The sequence below is a fragment of the Geotrypetes seraphini genome, chromosome 8, assembly GCF_902459505.1.
Source record: "Geotrypetes seraphini chromosome 8, aGeoSer1.1, whole genome shotgun sequence".
Classification (NCBI taxonomy): Eukaryota; Metazoa; Chordata; class Amphibia; order Gymnophiona; family Dermophiidae; genus Geotrypetes; species Geotrypetes seraphini.
In genome coordinates, this window is record NC_047091.1 from 42,621,714 (window position 1) to 42,638,448 (window position 16,735).

The 16,735-nt window shown below is 49.1% G+C and overlaps 1 protein-coding gene across 4 annotated transcripts in view; it reads left to right on the plus strand.

The window, feature by feature from the left end:
- The window catches only part of LOC117366157 (protein jagged-1b-like), a 134,254-nt gene extending 119,224 nt beyond the window's left edge, over positions 1 to 15,030 (plus strand). For all 4 annotated transcript variants that reach the window (XM_033957324.1, XM_033957325.1, XM_033957327.1 and 1 more), the window contains one exon: positions 13,487 to 15,030. In XM_033957324.1, the coding sequence (XP_033813215.1) occupies positions 13,487 to 13,839 (353 nt within the window). In that variant the 3' untranslated portion in view covers positions 13,840 to 15,030. The remainder of the gene's footprint in view (positions 1 to 13,486) is intronic.
- Positions 15,031 to 16,735: the final 1,705 nt, after the last annotated feature.

Sequence of the window (16,735 nt, forward strand, 5' to 3'; positions counted from 1 at the left end):
CGGAGCCAGAAAGCCCTGTGGGTTTTGAGCTCCCTTTGCCTGCCTTTCTGTCACCGCGTCTGGATTCTATTCGGTCACTGTGCTTTATATTTTTATTTCTCTTGTTGTATCGATTCGTTTTTCTAAAAAAAAAAAAAATTTTACTTTTCGTTGGGCTCCGGGGGCTCCCGGCAGCCGTGGCCGCGGGACGTCGGTCGTTCCCGGCCTGTTTCATTGTTCATGTCCCGTCCTGTGACGGGCTTTAAAAAATGCAGCCGGTGTGAGCGGTTGCTCTCCATAACTGACCCCCACCGGTGGTGCATAATTTGCCTGGGCCCCGATCATCCTACAGCCTCCTGTGACCGCTGTTCTACGTTCCAGCCCAGAGCTCTCCGCCGCCGACGGGCGAGAATGGCGGAGTTGTTTGTTGTTGACCCCGCGCCGGTGAAGGCCTCGACGTCGGCCTCGGCTTCGGCCCCGGCCTTGACCTCGGCCTCGGCGACCTCGGCTTCGCCTCGGCCCTCGACCTCGAAGTCTTCGTCGGGGACAAAACCTGCTTCGGGTAAGTCCTCCTTTCCATCCCCTACAGGGTCTGCTAAGAAGCCATCCTCTGCTCCGGCCAAGGCGGGTGGGTCGTCCTCGGCCCCGCCTAAGGCTCCAGCCTCGCACGCCCCGAGGGAATACTCGAGACCGAGGTCGCCCTCCAGGGAGCCTGCCCCGGACTCGGACCTCCCGACCTTTGTCGGGATTCCGGCCTTTCAGGACCTCCTCAGAGCTCTAATTTCTTCGGAGCTGTCGGGGGCCCTTGAACAGCTGCAGAGGCCTTCGGCCCTGACTGCTTCGGCTTCGGAGGCCCCGGCCTCGGCGACCTCGGCCTCGGGTATCGGGGCTCCTCCGACCTCGGCCTCGGTTTTACCCTCGACCTCGGCCTTGGGGGCACCGCCTGAGCGCAGCGTGCGGCCCCGGGACAGGATGCGGCGGGTGCGACGCATTTCCTCCTCCTCCTCCTCGAGGTCCTCCCGGGGCTCCTCGCCCTCGACTCTACCTCGGACGAGGCGCCGGCCAAGGAAGCCGAAGCGTTCGCGGGGCTCTCCTTGGCGGCGTGATCGTTCCTCGCCGATCGGGGGCGAGGCATTGCAGGTGTCGGAGTTGCGCCTCGATAACCCGAGGCTTCTCCGGTCCCCTGCTCGAAGGGGTTCCCGTGACTCCTCGCCGAGGAAGAGGGAGAGTGCCCCCGTTCCCCGGACTCCGGGTACCTCGCCTAGAAGCTCTTCGAGGCGGAGACGTTCTCCTACCCCCTCGAGGCCTTTGGAGCTGACTTCGTGGGGCTCGGGGTCCGGCAGAGAACCCCATTATTCTCACGAGGCTTCTCCCCTTTCTTCGGCGGTGAGGTCGAGAACCCCTTCACCGCCCGCCAGGCCGTCCTCTTTTTCCACCTTTGTGCAGGACATGGCCCGAGCCCTGGGGTTGGACCTCATGGCGGGTTCCCAGTATACGAAGGAATTCCTGGAGGAGCAGGATCTTCCCACTCCACCTAGGGAGGCCCCTCGGCTCCCCTTCAATAAGGTTCTCCTACAGACCTGGCTGAAAAATCTGGCTAACCCTCTTACAGTCCCGTCCGTCCCGTCCAAGATGGAGGCGAAATACAGGACGGTGCCTGCCAAGGGGTTTGAGAAGGCGCAACTCTCCCACCAGTCCTTACTGGTAGAGTCTGCCCTGAAAAAGACACAACCCTCCCGGGTTTCTGCGGCGGTTCCACCCGGCAGGGAGGGTCGGACCCTGGACAAGTTTGGCCGTCGCCTCTATTCTAATTCCCTGATGGCCACCAGGGTGCTAAATTATGCCTTCACCTTCTCCTCATATCTGCGTGGCATGGTGAAGGACCTCCCTCAATATCGTGACTCCTTACCGGACCCCCAAAGGGCGGGATTTGACAAATTTATGTCCAACCTGTCTCAATTGCGTTTGTACCTTTTCCATGCTTTGTACGACACATTTGAGCTGGTTTCGAGGGTGTCGGCCTTCGCAGTGGCCATGCGCCGTCTGGCCTGGCTTCGCACCCTCGATATGGACCCAAACCTGCAGGACCGTCTTGCAGACTTACCTTGTGTGGGGTCCGAGTTGTTTGACGAGTCTTTAGAGGCGGCGACCAAACGGTTGTCGGAACAGGAGCGCTCGCTGGCCTCCTTGGTCCGTCCCAAACCTAGGCCCCCGCCGCAGAAACCCTTCCGTCCTCCTCCGAGGCGGTATCCCCAAAAGTCAACCCCGGCTTTTTCTAGGCCGCCGCCTAGACGCCCATCTCAGCGAGGCAGAGGGGGACAGACGCAAGCCCCAGCGCAGGGTCCTTCCAAACCCACGCCCTCCTTTTGACGGGCTGAGCGGATGGGGCAGGTTCCCCTCCGCGATCTCACAGGAACCCCTTCCCATAGGGGGGCGTCTCCGGTCCTTCTATGCGGCTTGGACCGAGATAACATCCGACGCTTGGGTGCTCCGGACCGTCTCCGAGGGCTACTCTCTCAATTTTTTGTCAGCGCCGCCGGATCAACCTCCGGGGGCTTCCCCTTACAATCGGGCCCAACTTCCCATCCTTCTGGCCGAAGCCAAGGCCCTGTTGAAGCTTCGGGCGGTGGAACCGGTACCCAAAGACCAGCTGGGGACGGGCTTTTACTCCCGTTACTTTTTGGTCCCAAAAAAGACCGGGGACTTACGCCCCATACTGGACCTCAGGAAGCTCAACAAATTCCTGGTCCGGGAGAAGTTCCGAATGCTGTCTCTCCCGGTTTTATATCCTCTCTTAGAGGAAGGGGACTGGATGTGCTCCCTCGACCTGAAGGAAGCATACACCCATGTTCCGGTGCATCCCGCCTTCCGAAAATTTTTACGGTTCCAGGTGGGAGATCTGCACCTTCAGTACAGGGTCCTTCCCTTCGGCCTGGCCTCGTCCCCTCGAGTCTTCACGAAGTGTATGGTGGTGGTCGCGGCAGCCCTGAGATCTCGTGGGCTTCATGTTTTCCTGTACCTGGACGATTGGCTGATCAAAGCCCCGACCAGGGAGGGGGTTATCTCAGCGACCCGACAGTCTATCACCTTCCTTCAACGACTGGGGTTCGAAGTGAATTTTCCCAAGTCGCAGTTATCCCCGGCCCAGTCACTTCAGTTTATAGGAGCAGTGCTGGACACTGTGCGCCTACGTTCGTACCTTCCGCCTCCTCGGTTGGAAGCCTTGGTTCGGCTGGGCCGTCTGGTCTCTCAATTGCCTGTGGTGTCGGCCCAGCGCATGATGATGCTTCTGGGCCACATGGCATCGACGGTCCACGTCACTCCGTTCGCCAGGCTACACCTGAGAATCCCTCAGTGGACCCTGGCCTCCCAGTGGCGTCAGGATTGCGATCCGGTGTCTCGTCTCATTACGGTGACTCCTTCTTTGCGACGATCGCTCCGTTGGTGGACCAACTCTTCCAATCTTTCCGGGGGTTTGCTATTTCTCGTCCCTCCATGTCGCAAGGTTCTGACCACGGACTCCTCGGAGTACGCGTGGGGGGCCCACCTCGACGGTCTACGGACCCAGGGTCTGTGGTCGACGGAAGACCGTCGATGTCACATCAACGTGCTGGAACTTCGTGCCATTTTTCTAGCGGTTCGAGCGTTCGACCACCTACTCCAAGATTAGGTTGTCCTCGTACGCACGGACAACCAAGTGGCGATGTACTATGTGAACAAGCAAGGTGGGACGGGTTCTTGGCCCCTCTGCAGGGAGGCACTTCGCCTTTGGGAGTGGGCGATCTCCCGAAACATCTTCCTACAGGCGGTCTATATTCAGGGAGAGCAGAACTGTTTGGCAGACAAGCTCAGTCGGCTTCTTCAGCCGCACGAGTGGTCGCTCAACGCCAGAGTCCTGCGCGAAGTCTTCGACCGCTGGGGGACCCCGCAGGTGGATCTGTTTGCCTCCCCGGAAACTCGCAAACTGCCCCTGTATTGTTCTCGGATGTACTCCCTGGACCGTCTCGAAGCAGATGCCTTCCTTCTCGACTGGGGAGGGAGGTTCCTGTATGCGTTCCCTCCTTTTCCTCTGATCATGAGAACGTTGGTGCGTCTCAAATCATCCGCAGCCACTATGATTCTCATTGCACCTCGGTGGCCGCGTCAGCACTGGTTCTCCCTGCTGCTTCAGCTCAGTACCAGGGAGCCTCTACTTCTACCTGTGTTTCCTTCTCTGCTGTCTCAGAGTCAGGGTTCGCTGTTGCACCCCAATCTTCAGTCGTTACACCTGACCGCTTGGTTCCTTGCCCCTTGACTTCGCCCCGGGTTTCTCAATCCGTGAGGGAAGTGTTGGAAGCCTCCCGCAAGATTTCGACCAGGCTTTGTTATTCTCAGAAATGGAGCAGGTTTTCCTCCTGGTGTTCCGCTTCTCACCTGGATCCTGCTTCGGTTCTGGTGTCCTCGGTTCTGGATTACTTGTTGCACTTGTCTAATTCTGGTCTGAAGACGACATCTGTGCGTGTTCATCTCAGTGCCATTTCGGCCTTCCATCGACACCTGGATGGACGCTCTCTTTCGCTCCATCCTTTGGTGACCCGCTTCATGAAAGGACTACTCAGGGTTTGTCCCCCTCTGAAACCTCCTCCCGTTGTGTGGGATCTGAATGTGGTTTTGGCTCAACTGATGAAACCTCCCTTTGAGCCAATCGACAAATCTCTTTTGAAATTTCTGACTTGGAAAGTGATTTTTCTGATTGCCCTCACATCTGCACGGCGGATTGGTGAGTTGCAAGCCTTGGTTGCGGACCCCCCTTTTACGGTGTTTCATCATGATAAGGTGGTTCTCCGCACCCATCCGAAATTTTTACCAAAGGTTGTGTCTGATTTTCACCTCAATCAGTCCATTGTCCTTCCTGTGTTCTTTCCGAAGCCCCACTCCCATCCTGGCGAGACGGCGCTTCACACGCTTGACTGTAAGAGGGCGTTAGCATTTTACCTTCAACGTACCAGGTCTCATAGGAAGGTTCCTCAATTGTTTTTGTCCTTTGATCCTAATCGCTTAGGACATCCTGTTTCCAAGCGCACCTTGTCCAACTGGTTGGCTGCTTGTATTTCGTTTTGCTACGCTCAGGCTGGTCTTCCGCCCCCGGGTCGAGTCACGGGGCATAAAGTCAGAGCGATGGCAGCCTCTGTGGCTTTCCTCCGTTCTACACCTGTGGAGGACATATGCAAGGCTGCCACTTGGTCTTCGGTTCATACGTTCACCTCCCACTACTGTCTGGACTCTCTGTCCAGGAGTGACGGCCGGTTTGGCCAGTCGGTGTTACGTAACCTGTTTTCCTAAATTGCCATCCTCCCACCTGCCCTTTTTTGGTTGGCTTGGAGGTCACCCACATGTGAGAATATGCTGCCTGCTTGTCCTGGGATAAAGCACAGTTACTTACCGTAACAGGTGTTATCCAGGGACAGCAGGCAGATATTCTCACAACCCGCCCGCCTCCCCGGGGATGGCTTCTTTGCTAGTTATGGAACTGAGGACCACGAGGTGGGATGCGCCCTCTAGTGGGCGAGAAGGCATGCACATGCGTGGTGCAGTGTGCAAACTTGAAACTTCAATCAAGTTTGCTTGAAAAGCTGTCCGCGCTGGGGCTCCGTAGATGACGTCACCCACATGTGAGAATATCTGCCTGCTGTCCCTGGATAACACCTGTTACGGTAAGTAACTGTGCTATTTGACACTAGATTCTACTTTGTCATTTCCAGGTTTAACTTATTGACTGTGTTTGTTCTTATATTTGGTCATTTTACTATTGTTATACCTTAACAAAATAGTAAGTCTTATGTTAAATGGCTGTATGCTGCCTTGGGTGAATGTCTTCATAAAGGTGGTTAATAAATCCCAATCAGTAAATAAATAAAGACAAGCATGCACACATATCTACACACTTCCCTATGTAGACGCATAGGCAGCAGAACGCTTTTTTGTTTGGGGGGCCTGCAAGCCCTGTCTCAGGCCCCGCCCCCATAATAGTACTAATTATAATACTATTTTTTCCATTCATTTTTCAAATATACACACAATATAATCTTATTAACAATACATAATGGTTAACCACAAAATTAAACTATGCAAAGCATACATGTTTCTCAACATTCATTCCTACCAGAATACCTGGCCTTGATCACACATGCAGATAACCCCTATGCAAATACAGGACCACAAACTAACCCCCTCTTTTACAAAAGTGTGCTAAGCTTTTTATCACGTGCTAAACACGCACTAAACACTAACGCGTGCATGTTATCCTATGGACGTGTTAACGGTTAGCGCATGCGTTGATTTAGTGTGCGCTAAACACACGCTAAACGATTAGCACACCTTTGTAAAAGAGGGCCTAAAAATGCTCATATATACAAACAAAACCCTAAGATGCATGACTCTGCATGCAGTACAACCCCAGAGAAATAGAAACAAATGCATTTCTTCCTGAACAGTGCAAAATATAGACAGCAGATGTAATTTCTCATAACTGACAACCCAATCACTGAATTGAAAGTAAAATCATTTCCCCTACCTTTGTTGCCGGGTGATTTTGATTTTCAAACCATCTTTTCCAATCTCTGTCTGCACTTCCTTCTGTCTGTGCTCTTAACCATTTGCTGTTTTTCTCTCCTTCACTTTCTGCCATACATCCATCTTTGATCCAAACAGACCGGGGATTTTAAATTACTGTCCACTTGAGGGAGCAAAACTTTCAAAATAGAACAAGACGTGTCTTTTTTCAACATCAAGTGTGTAGACCAAAGGACTCAGGCACTGCACACTGCAAATAAAATCAATATAAAAAGCTCATCCTTCTGGCTTCCTGATGTAGCCTAGCGAAACACAGACTGTGTTGGAGCCATGAACTGACATTTTCAGATAAGTGGTTTACTGTTAAATAACTTTTGTAGAGCCATAACATTTGCCACTCCAGTAGAAGCAAGTATCCTTGCTCCATCCAATGTGTTATGATTAAAATTCAAGCACCTTTCCAGCGACATACCGCTGCTGTGGTGCCTTGCTGAAGAGCTTATGAGCACATTTTAATATTTAAAAGCCTTTAAATGTTATATGAAGATACTATTTGAGAAATTTGCCCAGTATTGATGAGTGGGGTTTTTTTGTGTTTTGTTCTATACATCCATCTTTAGCATTAACTTTAAAAATTCAACTTTCTTCCATTTGTCTGCTTTCTTCTCAAAATCTACTTTTCCATGTTTTCCCTTCCCATCTATCCATGTGTACCATCTCCTCCATCTTTCTTCTCCCCTATTCCCATCTATCCATAAGGAACATTTCTTCTTATCTCTTCCCTGTCGCACCCATTGCTGTGCACCATCTCCTCCCTCTGTCTCCCCTTCCCCTCCATCCCTATGCATCATCTCATCCCTCTCCCATGATCAGACATTTTTTTCCCCCTTCCCCCCTCACATAGTCTGGCATCTCTCTCCTTCCCTCCCTCTTCCCAAGGTCTAACATCTCTCTCCTCTCCTTTCTGCGGTCTGGCATCTCTCTCTCCCCTCCTTCCCGTCCATTCTGTGGTGTGGCATCTCTCTCTCTCTCCTTCCCATTCCAACAGTCTGACATCTCTCCCTTCTTTGGGTCATCTCTCCTCCCTCCCAGTGTAACATTTCTCCCTCCCTCCTCTCCACCACTATCATGTCCAACAATTCTCCCTCTTTCTTCCTTTCCCCATATACATCATCTGTCTTTCCCTCTCACTCTACACACCTATGTCCAACAATTCTCCGTTCCTTTTCCCTCCCCCACCGGCAGCATTTCTTTCTCTCCCTTTCCACTACTCCACCTGTGCAGCATCTCTCTTTTCCTCCTTTACTAACCCCCCTCCCAGCCCGTGTATTTGTCCTTCCCAACCCTCTCCCAGCATGTGCAGTATCTGTCTTTCCCAACCCCCTGAGCATCTGTCCTCCCTGCCTTCCCAACTCCCTATCCCCTACACCCAGCCTCTCCCTGTCAGGCTCTGCACCCAGCCACACACAACCCTTCCCCGTCAGACTCTGCACCCAGCCACCGCCCCCATCATTCTGCACCCAGCTCCCTTCCCTCCCCCTGTCAGACTCTGCACCATCCACCCCCACCTGTCAGACTCTGCAATCAGCCCCCTTCCCTCCCCCCTGTCAGACTGCACCCAGCTCCCTCCCCCATCAGACTCTGCACCCATCCACCCTCCCTCCCTCTCTCTGCACCCTGCCCTGTCTTCCTACTTCTTCTGGCCTGGTGGTCCAGAGGTGCAGTGGGCAGGAGCGAGCTTTCTGCACTCCTGCCCACTGCTAACCTGGTCAGTCATGGCTGGTTTCTTCTGCTGCTGAGCAGCAGTGAGCAGGAGCGCACTTTGGCGCTCATGCTTGACATTCAGTGGTTTTTTGATTGCCTCCCTTTTCCTGCTTCTACAGAGGCAGCACTGGGATGGTATATTAAAAACACCGTGTTCTCTGATGAGGTGTAGTAACATCCCTTCCAACAGCTTTGGTGGAGACTTGGTAGAACAGTCAGCTCTTCATCAAGGATGCGAAATCCAAAACTCATCAGAAAGCCATGGACTATTTGGATGAATTCCAGAGCTTGCAAGTTCTAGCTTTCAATATTTTTCTTTTTAGTTATAGCATCATCTATAAGCCCGTCCCCTCTATTAATTTTAATATTAGCAGAAGCTGTCACAAGGTATTTGATGCCCTAGGCAGACCTTCAGCAATGCATCTGCCTTGGAGCAACTCAAGGCCTTTCCCCTTATTTCCACCATTTTCACTTCCCCTACTCTCCCAAGTGTCTACCACCACTGCTTCCATACCCCAAAATATCCACATTACCTCTTTCCTACTCCCCCCCCCCAAGTATCTAACCTTTTAGGCAAACCTTCAGCAATACATCCGCCTTGGAGCAACTCAAGGCCTTTCCCCTTATTTCCACTATTTTCACTTCTCCTACTCTCCCAAGTGTCTACCACTGCTGCTTCCTTACCCCCCAAATATCCACATTACCTCTTTCCTACTCCCCCCGAGTATCTAACCTTTTCCCTTCCTTCTTTCCTTCCAAGTGTCCAGCTTCTCACCTTCCCATCCCTACCTCTTCCCCTTCCAGAACAGCACAATTTGGTGGGCTGCACTGGTGCAGTCAGCATGTCTAAATAAGACTCTGCAGCCAGAAAGAGATCTTCAACGTCCATGAATGCTCAAGGCCTTCCATGTTTCTGCCCCTTTTTGAACTTCCTGTTCCAGAGGCGGTGAGACAAAGCAAGCTTTGTACTTCATGAGTGATCAGGGTCCTGGTCTGGCTGCACTGAGTCTTGTTTAGAGATGCCAACTAACACTTCCGAAATTGTGGTGCCTTAGGCAGATACTTAGTCTACTTAGTGGTCAGATTGGCTCTGGGCTGTAGTCCCCTCTTCATTAGTTGTAGAATGATTGTAAATTCTTCTTAGCTAAAGCTCTCATTCTAAGCCCATCCTATATAATAAAACGCTAGCCGCGCATGCGCACTCAGACCTGCGTGATCTGTAATCCCTGATCAGTAGGTCCGTGGCCAGAGTGCGTATGCAGCGGACAGATTGGGAAAGCACAGCACAGCCGGCGACTCCCCCCTCCCACCCTCACTCACTGCCAAAACCACCACCTCCTCCTTCTCGCCGGCTCACCCGCTTTTAAATGAAGAGAAAGCTGCACCGCGCTAACGCTGGCTTTGCTGTCTTCTGTCCACTTTGGCCCGCCCTCTCTGACTACTTCCTGTTTCCACTAGGGTTGGCCGCAGTGGATAGAAGACGCCGAAGCCAGCGGCTGTAGCCGCGCGATCTCCGTTCCTCCGGGGGAGGGTCTGGGAGGAGAGGGATCACGACCACTCAGCGCCCCCACCGAGGAGCCCAGCAACTTTCCGGGACCCAAGTCATTTGCCGCCCCCCCTCTTCCCTTACCGCGGGCCCGACTGGCGATTTAAGCAGCGTGTGCAGCACTCTTCACACACTGCTTCGAGCCCTTCTACTGCCCTGATTTGCTCCGGACGTGCCAGAGTAAATCAGGCCAGTAGAAGGACCCGAAGCAGCGTGTGAACACTGCTGCACACGCTGCTTGAATCGCCATGTGTAGTCGGGCCCGCGGGAAGGGAAGGGGGGGGCGGCAAAGGACTTGGGCCCGCGTTTGTAGTCGCGACTGTGGGAAGGGAAAGGGGGTAAAGGAAACGCTAATGCTGCTGCACAGGGAACTGGTGTGGGGGGAGGGAAATGGAAGGGGGAGGGAATGCTGCTTTGCACAGACAGACAGAGGGAGGGAGACAGAAAAACACAGGGGCAGGTGCACAGGGAACTGGTGTGGGGGGAGGAAAATGGAGGGGGAGGGAATGCTGCTTTGGACAGACAGACAGAGGGAGGAAGGGAGACAGAAAGACAAGAAGAAAGACACAGGGGCAGGGAGATATACAGAAAGACAAAGGGGGCCAGGGACAGAGACAGACAGAAAGAAAGACAGCGGGAGTCGTGTCAGGAGGGGTGCGGGATGCCGTAGAGGGAACTTTTCCAATGGTGCACCCATTGGAAAAGTTGTCGGGAGCCTCTGATCAGGGGCAGAGCAAGGTAAGTGTATCATAGGGATAAGAAGGAGGGGGGGAGAAAAAGGAAGGGACGCCTACTGCTGGACAGGGGGAGAAGGAAAGAGGTGCTGATGGACGGGGGGGGTGAAGAAAAAGGAATGGAGGCCTAATGTTGGACAGGGGGAGAAGGAAGGTGCTGCTGGATAGGGGGGAGGTAAAACAAAGGGAGAAGGGCTGCTGCTGCATAAGGAGAGCAGTGAAGGGGTGGTGGTGGACACAGTGGAGGTAAAAGGAAGGGAGAATGGACAGGGGGAGCAGGCAAGGGGTGGTGATGGACAGCCAAGGAAAAAGAAAGACAGAAAGAAAGAAAGCGGCTAAGGAGAGAGAGAGAAAGAAATAAAGACAGACACACACACATATATTCTAGCACCCGTTAATGTAACGGGCTATAAGACTAGTTAGTTATAACCTGATTAAAAAGGATAAGAAAGGCATAAAGACCCTTTGTGTAAAACAGTACTGTTGCAGCAGGGAGTATGAGGAAGAAAGGATGTGCTCTTGGATATATTGAAAAGGGGAGATAGCACTTCTGTCTACACTGCAGCGATCTACAGACCTGCAGCACAGGTGAGATATCTAATAAATACCATGTTTGAGAGATGAGGAGATATTACTAGTGAGAGATTTTAATATGATAACTGTAGATTGGAATTAGTTGGAAATTAGAAAGATCCTCAGCTCTCTTCGTGTCAAAGCTGAGATTCTCAGGAACCCGAAGGCCTTGAGCATGCACAGATGCTCAAGGCCCAGCGCAAAGAAGAAAGCAGATCTTCGGGCACCGGTATGTCCTGTGTGTTGGTGCCGGTGCCAAATGGGGGTAAGGAATGTGATCAGGTGAGGGGGTGGGTGCCTGGGGCATGCCGGATCGTGGCGGGGGGGGGGGGGGGTGCAACACGAGCGGGGGGATTGTGGATCACGCGGGGGGGGGGGGGCGAAACGAGCGGGGAGGATGGCGGATCATGCAGGGGGGTCTTCATGAGCGAGGGGGAAGCAATGCCGGTTCTTGGGGGGGTACAGCAGCGCCGCTGGCCTTGGGGGATGGGGGTGGGTGGGAACGAATCAAGCGAGTTTCCCTTAGTTCCTATGGGGAAATTTGCTTTGATATATGAGTATTTTGGTTTACGAGCATGCTTCTGGAACAAATTATGTTTGTAAACCAAGGTTCCACTGTATATATATCTATATATATACTTTTGTGTATATATATCTATATATATATGCTGCAAAGACATCTATGTATCTCGTATAATAAAACAAAGTTTAATATTTAAAAATATGTTGTCTAATTCTGTGTTTTTACATGAACATTCTGGGAGGGAAGGTGTTAGAAAGATTATGATTTAGAGGTGACTCTAGGTGTCTCAGTGTTAATTGAATGCAGTGCAATATGGAAGTTCACCTAGGATGCCTAATATCTTTATACCAGCCCTGCTTTCCTGAGACAAATGTTAATAGGAACCATGAGGAAGGGGTCGATACCAATGTTCCCTCTAAGGATTGGCTGAGTGCGTGCAATTTTTTTTTTTCATGTGAGCAACAAATTCTAAAAACCAACAAATTATCCAGATTTGCAAGTATTTTTGCGTGTGACCATGAAAAAAAATCTGTGAGCGACGCTTCTAGAATGTATGAGCGATTGCTCGCGCTCTGCTTAGAGGGAACATAGGTCAGTACTGAACCCGATACTTTCTAATGAGGGAAATGTTTGCTCGTGCTGATGTCACGGGAACTCCAGTCACTTCATTTTCAGACAGATTGATTTAATACAAAAGCAAAGGCAGAGATGGGCATACAAAAAGCCAGAGTCAGGTACTTCAAGAGCCTCCACTTTGTTAAGATGAGGGTATAGATTATGAAGCTGCTGGCAGGGTTTGCAGACCTTTGTGAAGTAGAACATTGGACTCAGCTAGCCGGTGACCTAAAAGGTAAAGGCAAAAATATTCGCACATGAAAGATCAAAGAAAGACTACTAGAAAAATGCAGGAAGGAGTAAAATCTTACATTTGGGATGCAAAAAATTACCATATTTTTTGCTCCATAAGATGCACTTTTTCCACCCAAAAAAGTGGGTGGAAAAAAGGGTGCATCCTATGGAGTGAATACCCCAATAATTCCCCCCTTTACCTTATTTAGGCTGCCGCCACTGCTCGCCCTTCACCTTTCGCCGCTGCTGCTGGTTGCTCACTGCAGCTGAAAGTAGAGGAAGGGAAAGGCCAGGCGGGTGCAGCCCTTCCCAGCAATTTTTCTTTATAGGTGGTGAAAAGCCACTAGGAGAGAGGAAGGGAAGGGAAGGGAAGGAAGGAAGGAAGGAAGGAATCACCAGACAACAAAGGTAGGACAAATGATTTTATTTTCAATTTAGTGATCAAAATGTGTCAGTTTGGAGAATTTATATCTGCTGTCTAAGGAAAGAGGAAAATCTGTTTGTTTTTTAAAATGTGTTTATTGGCAAATGCAGCATAATCTGATAACACCCCTGAGAACCTTCCTTCCTCAGTATTTGAAATCAGTGAAAGAGCCTGACATGGTCACATACTCCCCCCCAGCTCCCCACCACCACACACACACACTTGGCAAACATTTTTTGAGGGGGATTCCATCCCTATCTATCCTTCTCAGTGATTTGAAATGACCTATGTGACCCTTTACATGAAAGGTTCAGGGAATCCTTGTGTAGAAGAACTTTAAATTATCCATTTTAAATTTAGGACTGCACATTTAGCAGTCCTACATAACTGGTTAAACCTGCTAAACATTGAGCATATTCTAGGTTTCTCCTCCATCATATACCGAGCACTCCATGCAACATTGCCTATCGCGTTTATGATAAGAGATGTGTACTGTAATATTTGAGTCTAACATTTCTTTCCTTTGCTCTGGTTGGTTATAGGCAGCCTGTGGAATCTATACTATATACTTGTGCCTCTTGTTCTTCTGGCACTTGCCATTCTCTTCTGCTGCTCATTGTTCCGGTGGCGGCAACAGCAGCACCAGAAATCCTATGCAGGAAACATGGCGGAGCATGTGTCCAACAATCTCCTAGATGCTGTCCACCTGATCCACAATGTCACCCATGTGGCAGATGAGACACAAAGGAATAGAGGCACTGTCATCCTCTTCCCCGGAAGCAAAAGAGAAAATGTCAAATTGGTGGCCCCTGTGTCCAAAATTGATATTTCCAACCAGGAGAGAGCAAAATTGAATGAGATTCGGATAACAAACTATGAGGGGATAAAGGTCTGAGGGGAAGATGAGAGACAATTATGCAGTATCATGAAAGGGGGGAAATAGGACCCCTACCCCACCCCAAATTCCTAGAGAACCAGGAGTAATGTCACATGGAAACTATGCGAAAAGTTCCCAGAAAGGGGGCTGTATTGCTCACTACAACCAAGAGAAAATGAGGTCTCTCTCCAATATAATTATTTGTCTTGCTACAAGAGGGCAAAGAAGTTTCTGGAACCTCTGTGAGAATGGGGTAGGAGAAGTATAATTCTGGGATGACCTTAAATTTCTCCAAACTCTTCAGCTAATGATCATTAATCTTCACATGGAAAGGGTGGACACCATTGTGACAAGGGAAAATAGGCTGGTTTCAATGGTTTCTTAATTGGAATCTCTACTCCTTCTTGGGTAGTAGTTCCTTTGCCTGTTGCATTGAGTAGTTCCTTGCCTTGAGCTAAAACTAGCTGTACCAAATGACGCTTGTGGGGCTTGTTATGGAGTTTGCCTATCTTTCGTCTTACTACTACCATGCACACCCTAGCTCTAGTTGTAGATGCCACCTCCAGAGGTAAAAGGCCAAGTGTTGTCTTCCTATCATGCATTTCAGAAGTGCCCTGAAGAATGAATTTTTTGCATGTGTGCGGGTATGTGAACAGATGAATTTACAGTTTGTTTTGCAGTGGACTAATAAAGTCTCTTTTTATTGCTACAACAACAGTAGCATTGGCCAGCTTGCACAGAAGCTGCTTCCAGTATGGTAATCCCAAGAAGGTCTGATGGTAATCCCAAGGTGATTCCCAGGCGTGGGAATAATTATTACATTGGTCTTGAAGAAACCAGTTTTCTCCAAGATCAATGTGACTGTTAGAACTCAAATTCCCACCCAAGATAGCTTAGATTTGTAGTCTTTTGATTCTCAGTGCAAAAACAACAGGACTATAATTTCTGTGGATGCTTTGGAAGGGTGGGACTGGATCAAATATGTTATCACCCCAAGCTTCATTGAGTTAAGGGAAATGTGGTAGAGTGCATTGTGGTCAAAATGCCAAAATGATGTTATATTTATCATGTATGATAGTGTATATAGTAGAATTTCTTCATAGATTTTGTCTTTTTTAATATATTAAGTTGTTTTTACCATGTTGTGATGTGTGTCATACACATGAACCACAAGTAAAAATAAAACAAATCAAAATATTTAACATTTCATCTTCTGCCTTTTTAATGATCCCAGTAGAAAATCTGAGTATGTTAAATTTTTGGTTTGGGATCCTGAAGGTCCTGTAATTGAAGAACATCCAGTCCCCACCCCTCTTTTACTTTTGTTGTTCTCAGTGTCTGTCTTTCTATTTCTCTCCCAAAGTTGTCCCAATACAAATTACCACCTCTCATCCCTAGAATACTTAAGGCCTAGGAAGAAATGCAAATTACCAGTGAGGTTTACTTTGTTTAAAAATATGATGGTACAAAACCAAAGAACAAAAGGAAGAATATCTTGCCGAATGAAGCAAACCAAAACTGAGAAAAATAAAGCTTTCTTTATATAATGCCAGCTTGTAAGTGTGTTGTTTGCATTTGTCATTTTATACATGCTTTCTTCATCAGTTTATTTATGTTATTTCATGCCTAATTTTGGCACTGGTCTCAGAATGTACCGTATGTATTTATATTTTATAGTGTGCCTTTTTACATGCAACTATCAGTTATGTTTTAATCCTGTTCCTTTGGACTTTTATTATGTTTTATACTTATTCATGTAAGTCATTTTTATTTTTATTGTATTATTTATAGTTATTTTGCCCCCTATAGAAGGCAGTTTATACTGCTGAAACTTGGATTCTTGTTGAGACCAAAAGATTATCACATTGGAATCATAGGATTGTCTTACTTAGATAAATAAAGCTTATTTTGGTTCGATTGAATATCTGTCTTGCCTTTTCTCAGTTTTGGTTTGCTTCATTCGGCAAGATATTCTTCCTTTTGTTCTTTGGTTTTGTACCCTCTGTGGGAAACAAAGATGTCCTTTCAACCATGGGACGATATCCTCAGTTTTATAGATTAACATCTACAGAATTTATTGCAAATACCTGCACCAGTTGAACTGGAACAAACAAATGATTTTATATTAGAGGAACAATGGACGGACTTTACCCAAACTAAAAAGAACATCATCAGAAATGAGATGCACTTTGAATGACCAATCTTTTCAAAATAAGTGGTGCGCAATCCTTAATAAATACAGTGGTGCCTCACACAACGAACTTAATTGGTTCCAGGAGCAAGTTTGTTATGCGAAAAGTTCGTTATGTGAAACGCGTTTTCCCATAACAATACATGTAAAAAAAAATAATTCGTTCTGTAGCATAAAATATGCTAAGATGACATAAAAAAAGATAAATTTTTTGTTATTATTTTTATCTCTGTCTGTCTTTCTGTCCCTCTCACTGCCCCTGTGTCTTTCTTTCTTTCTTTCTGTCTCCCTCCCTCCCGCTGTCTGTCTGTCATTTTTCCCCATTTCCCTGTGCAGCAGCATAAGGGGTTAGGGAGTTTCTCAGGCTGGCAAACTGTCTTCTCCTCTCCCTCTCTAATGCTCCTCCTATGCTTTCCTTTTCTGTTCTCTTCCTCCTTCACCATCCCCTCCTCTTTGTCCAATCTCTCTCTCTCTGCTTCTCTCCTCCTCTCTGATTTTCTTCTTCTACCTTGCCTCTCCTCCACCCTCTGATGCTCGTCTCTCCTGATTCCCCCCTCTGGTGCTGGCCGACTCGTGGCTGGCACCCATTGGCTGCTGCGCGCGAGACCTGCCAGCGGCCGGATGCAATGGGAAGCAGTCATCTGTTGGAGGCTGTAGTCGGGAGTCAGCGCCGTTAAAGCTGGTGGTTCTGCTTAGAAAGAACCACGCGCCTGTTTGAAAACT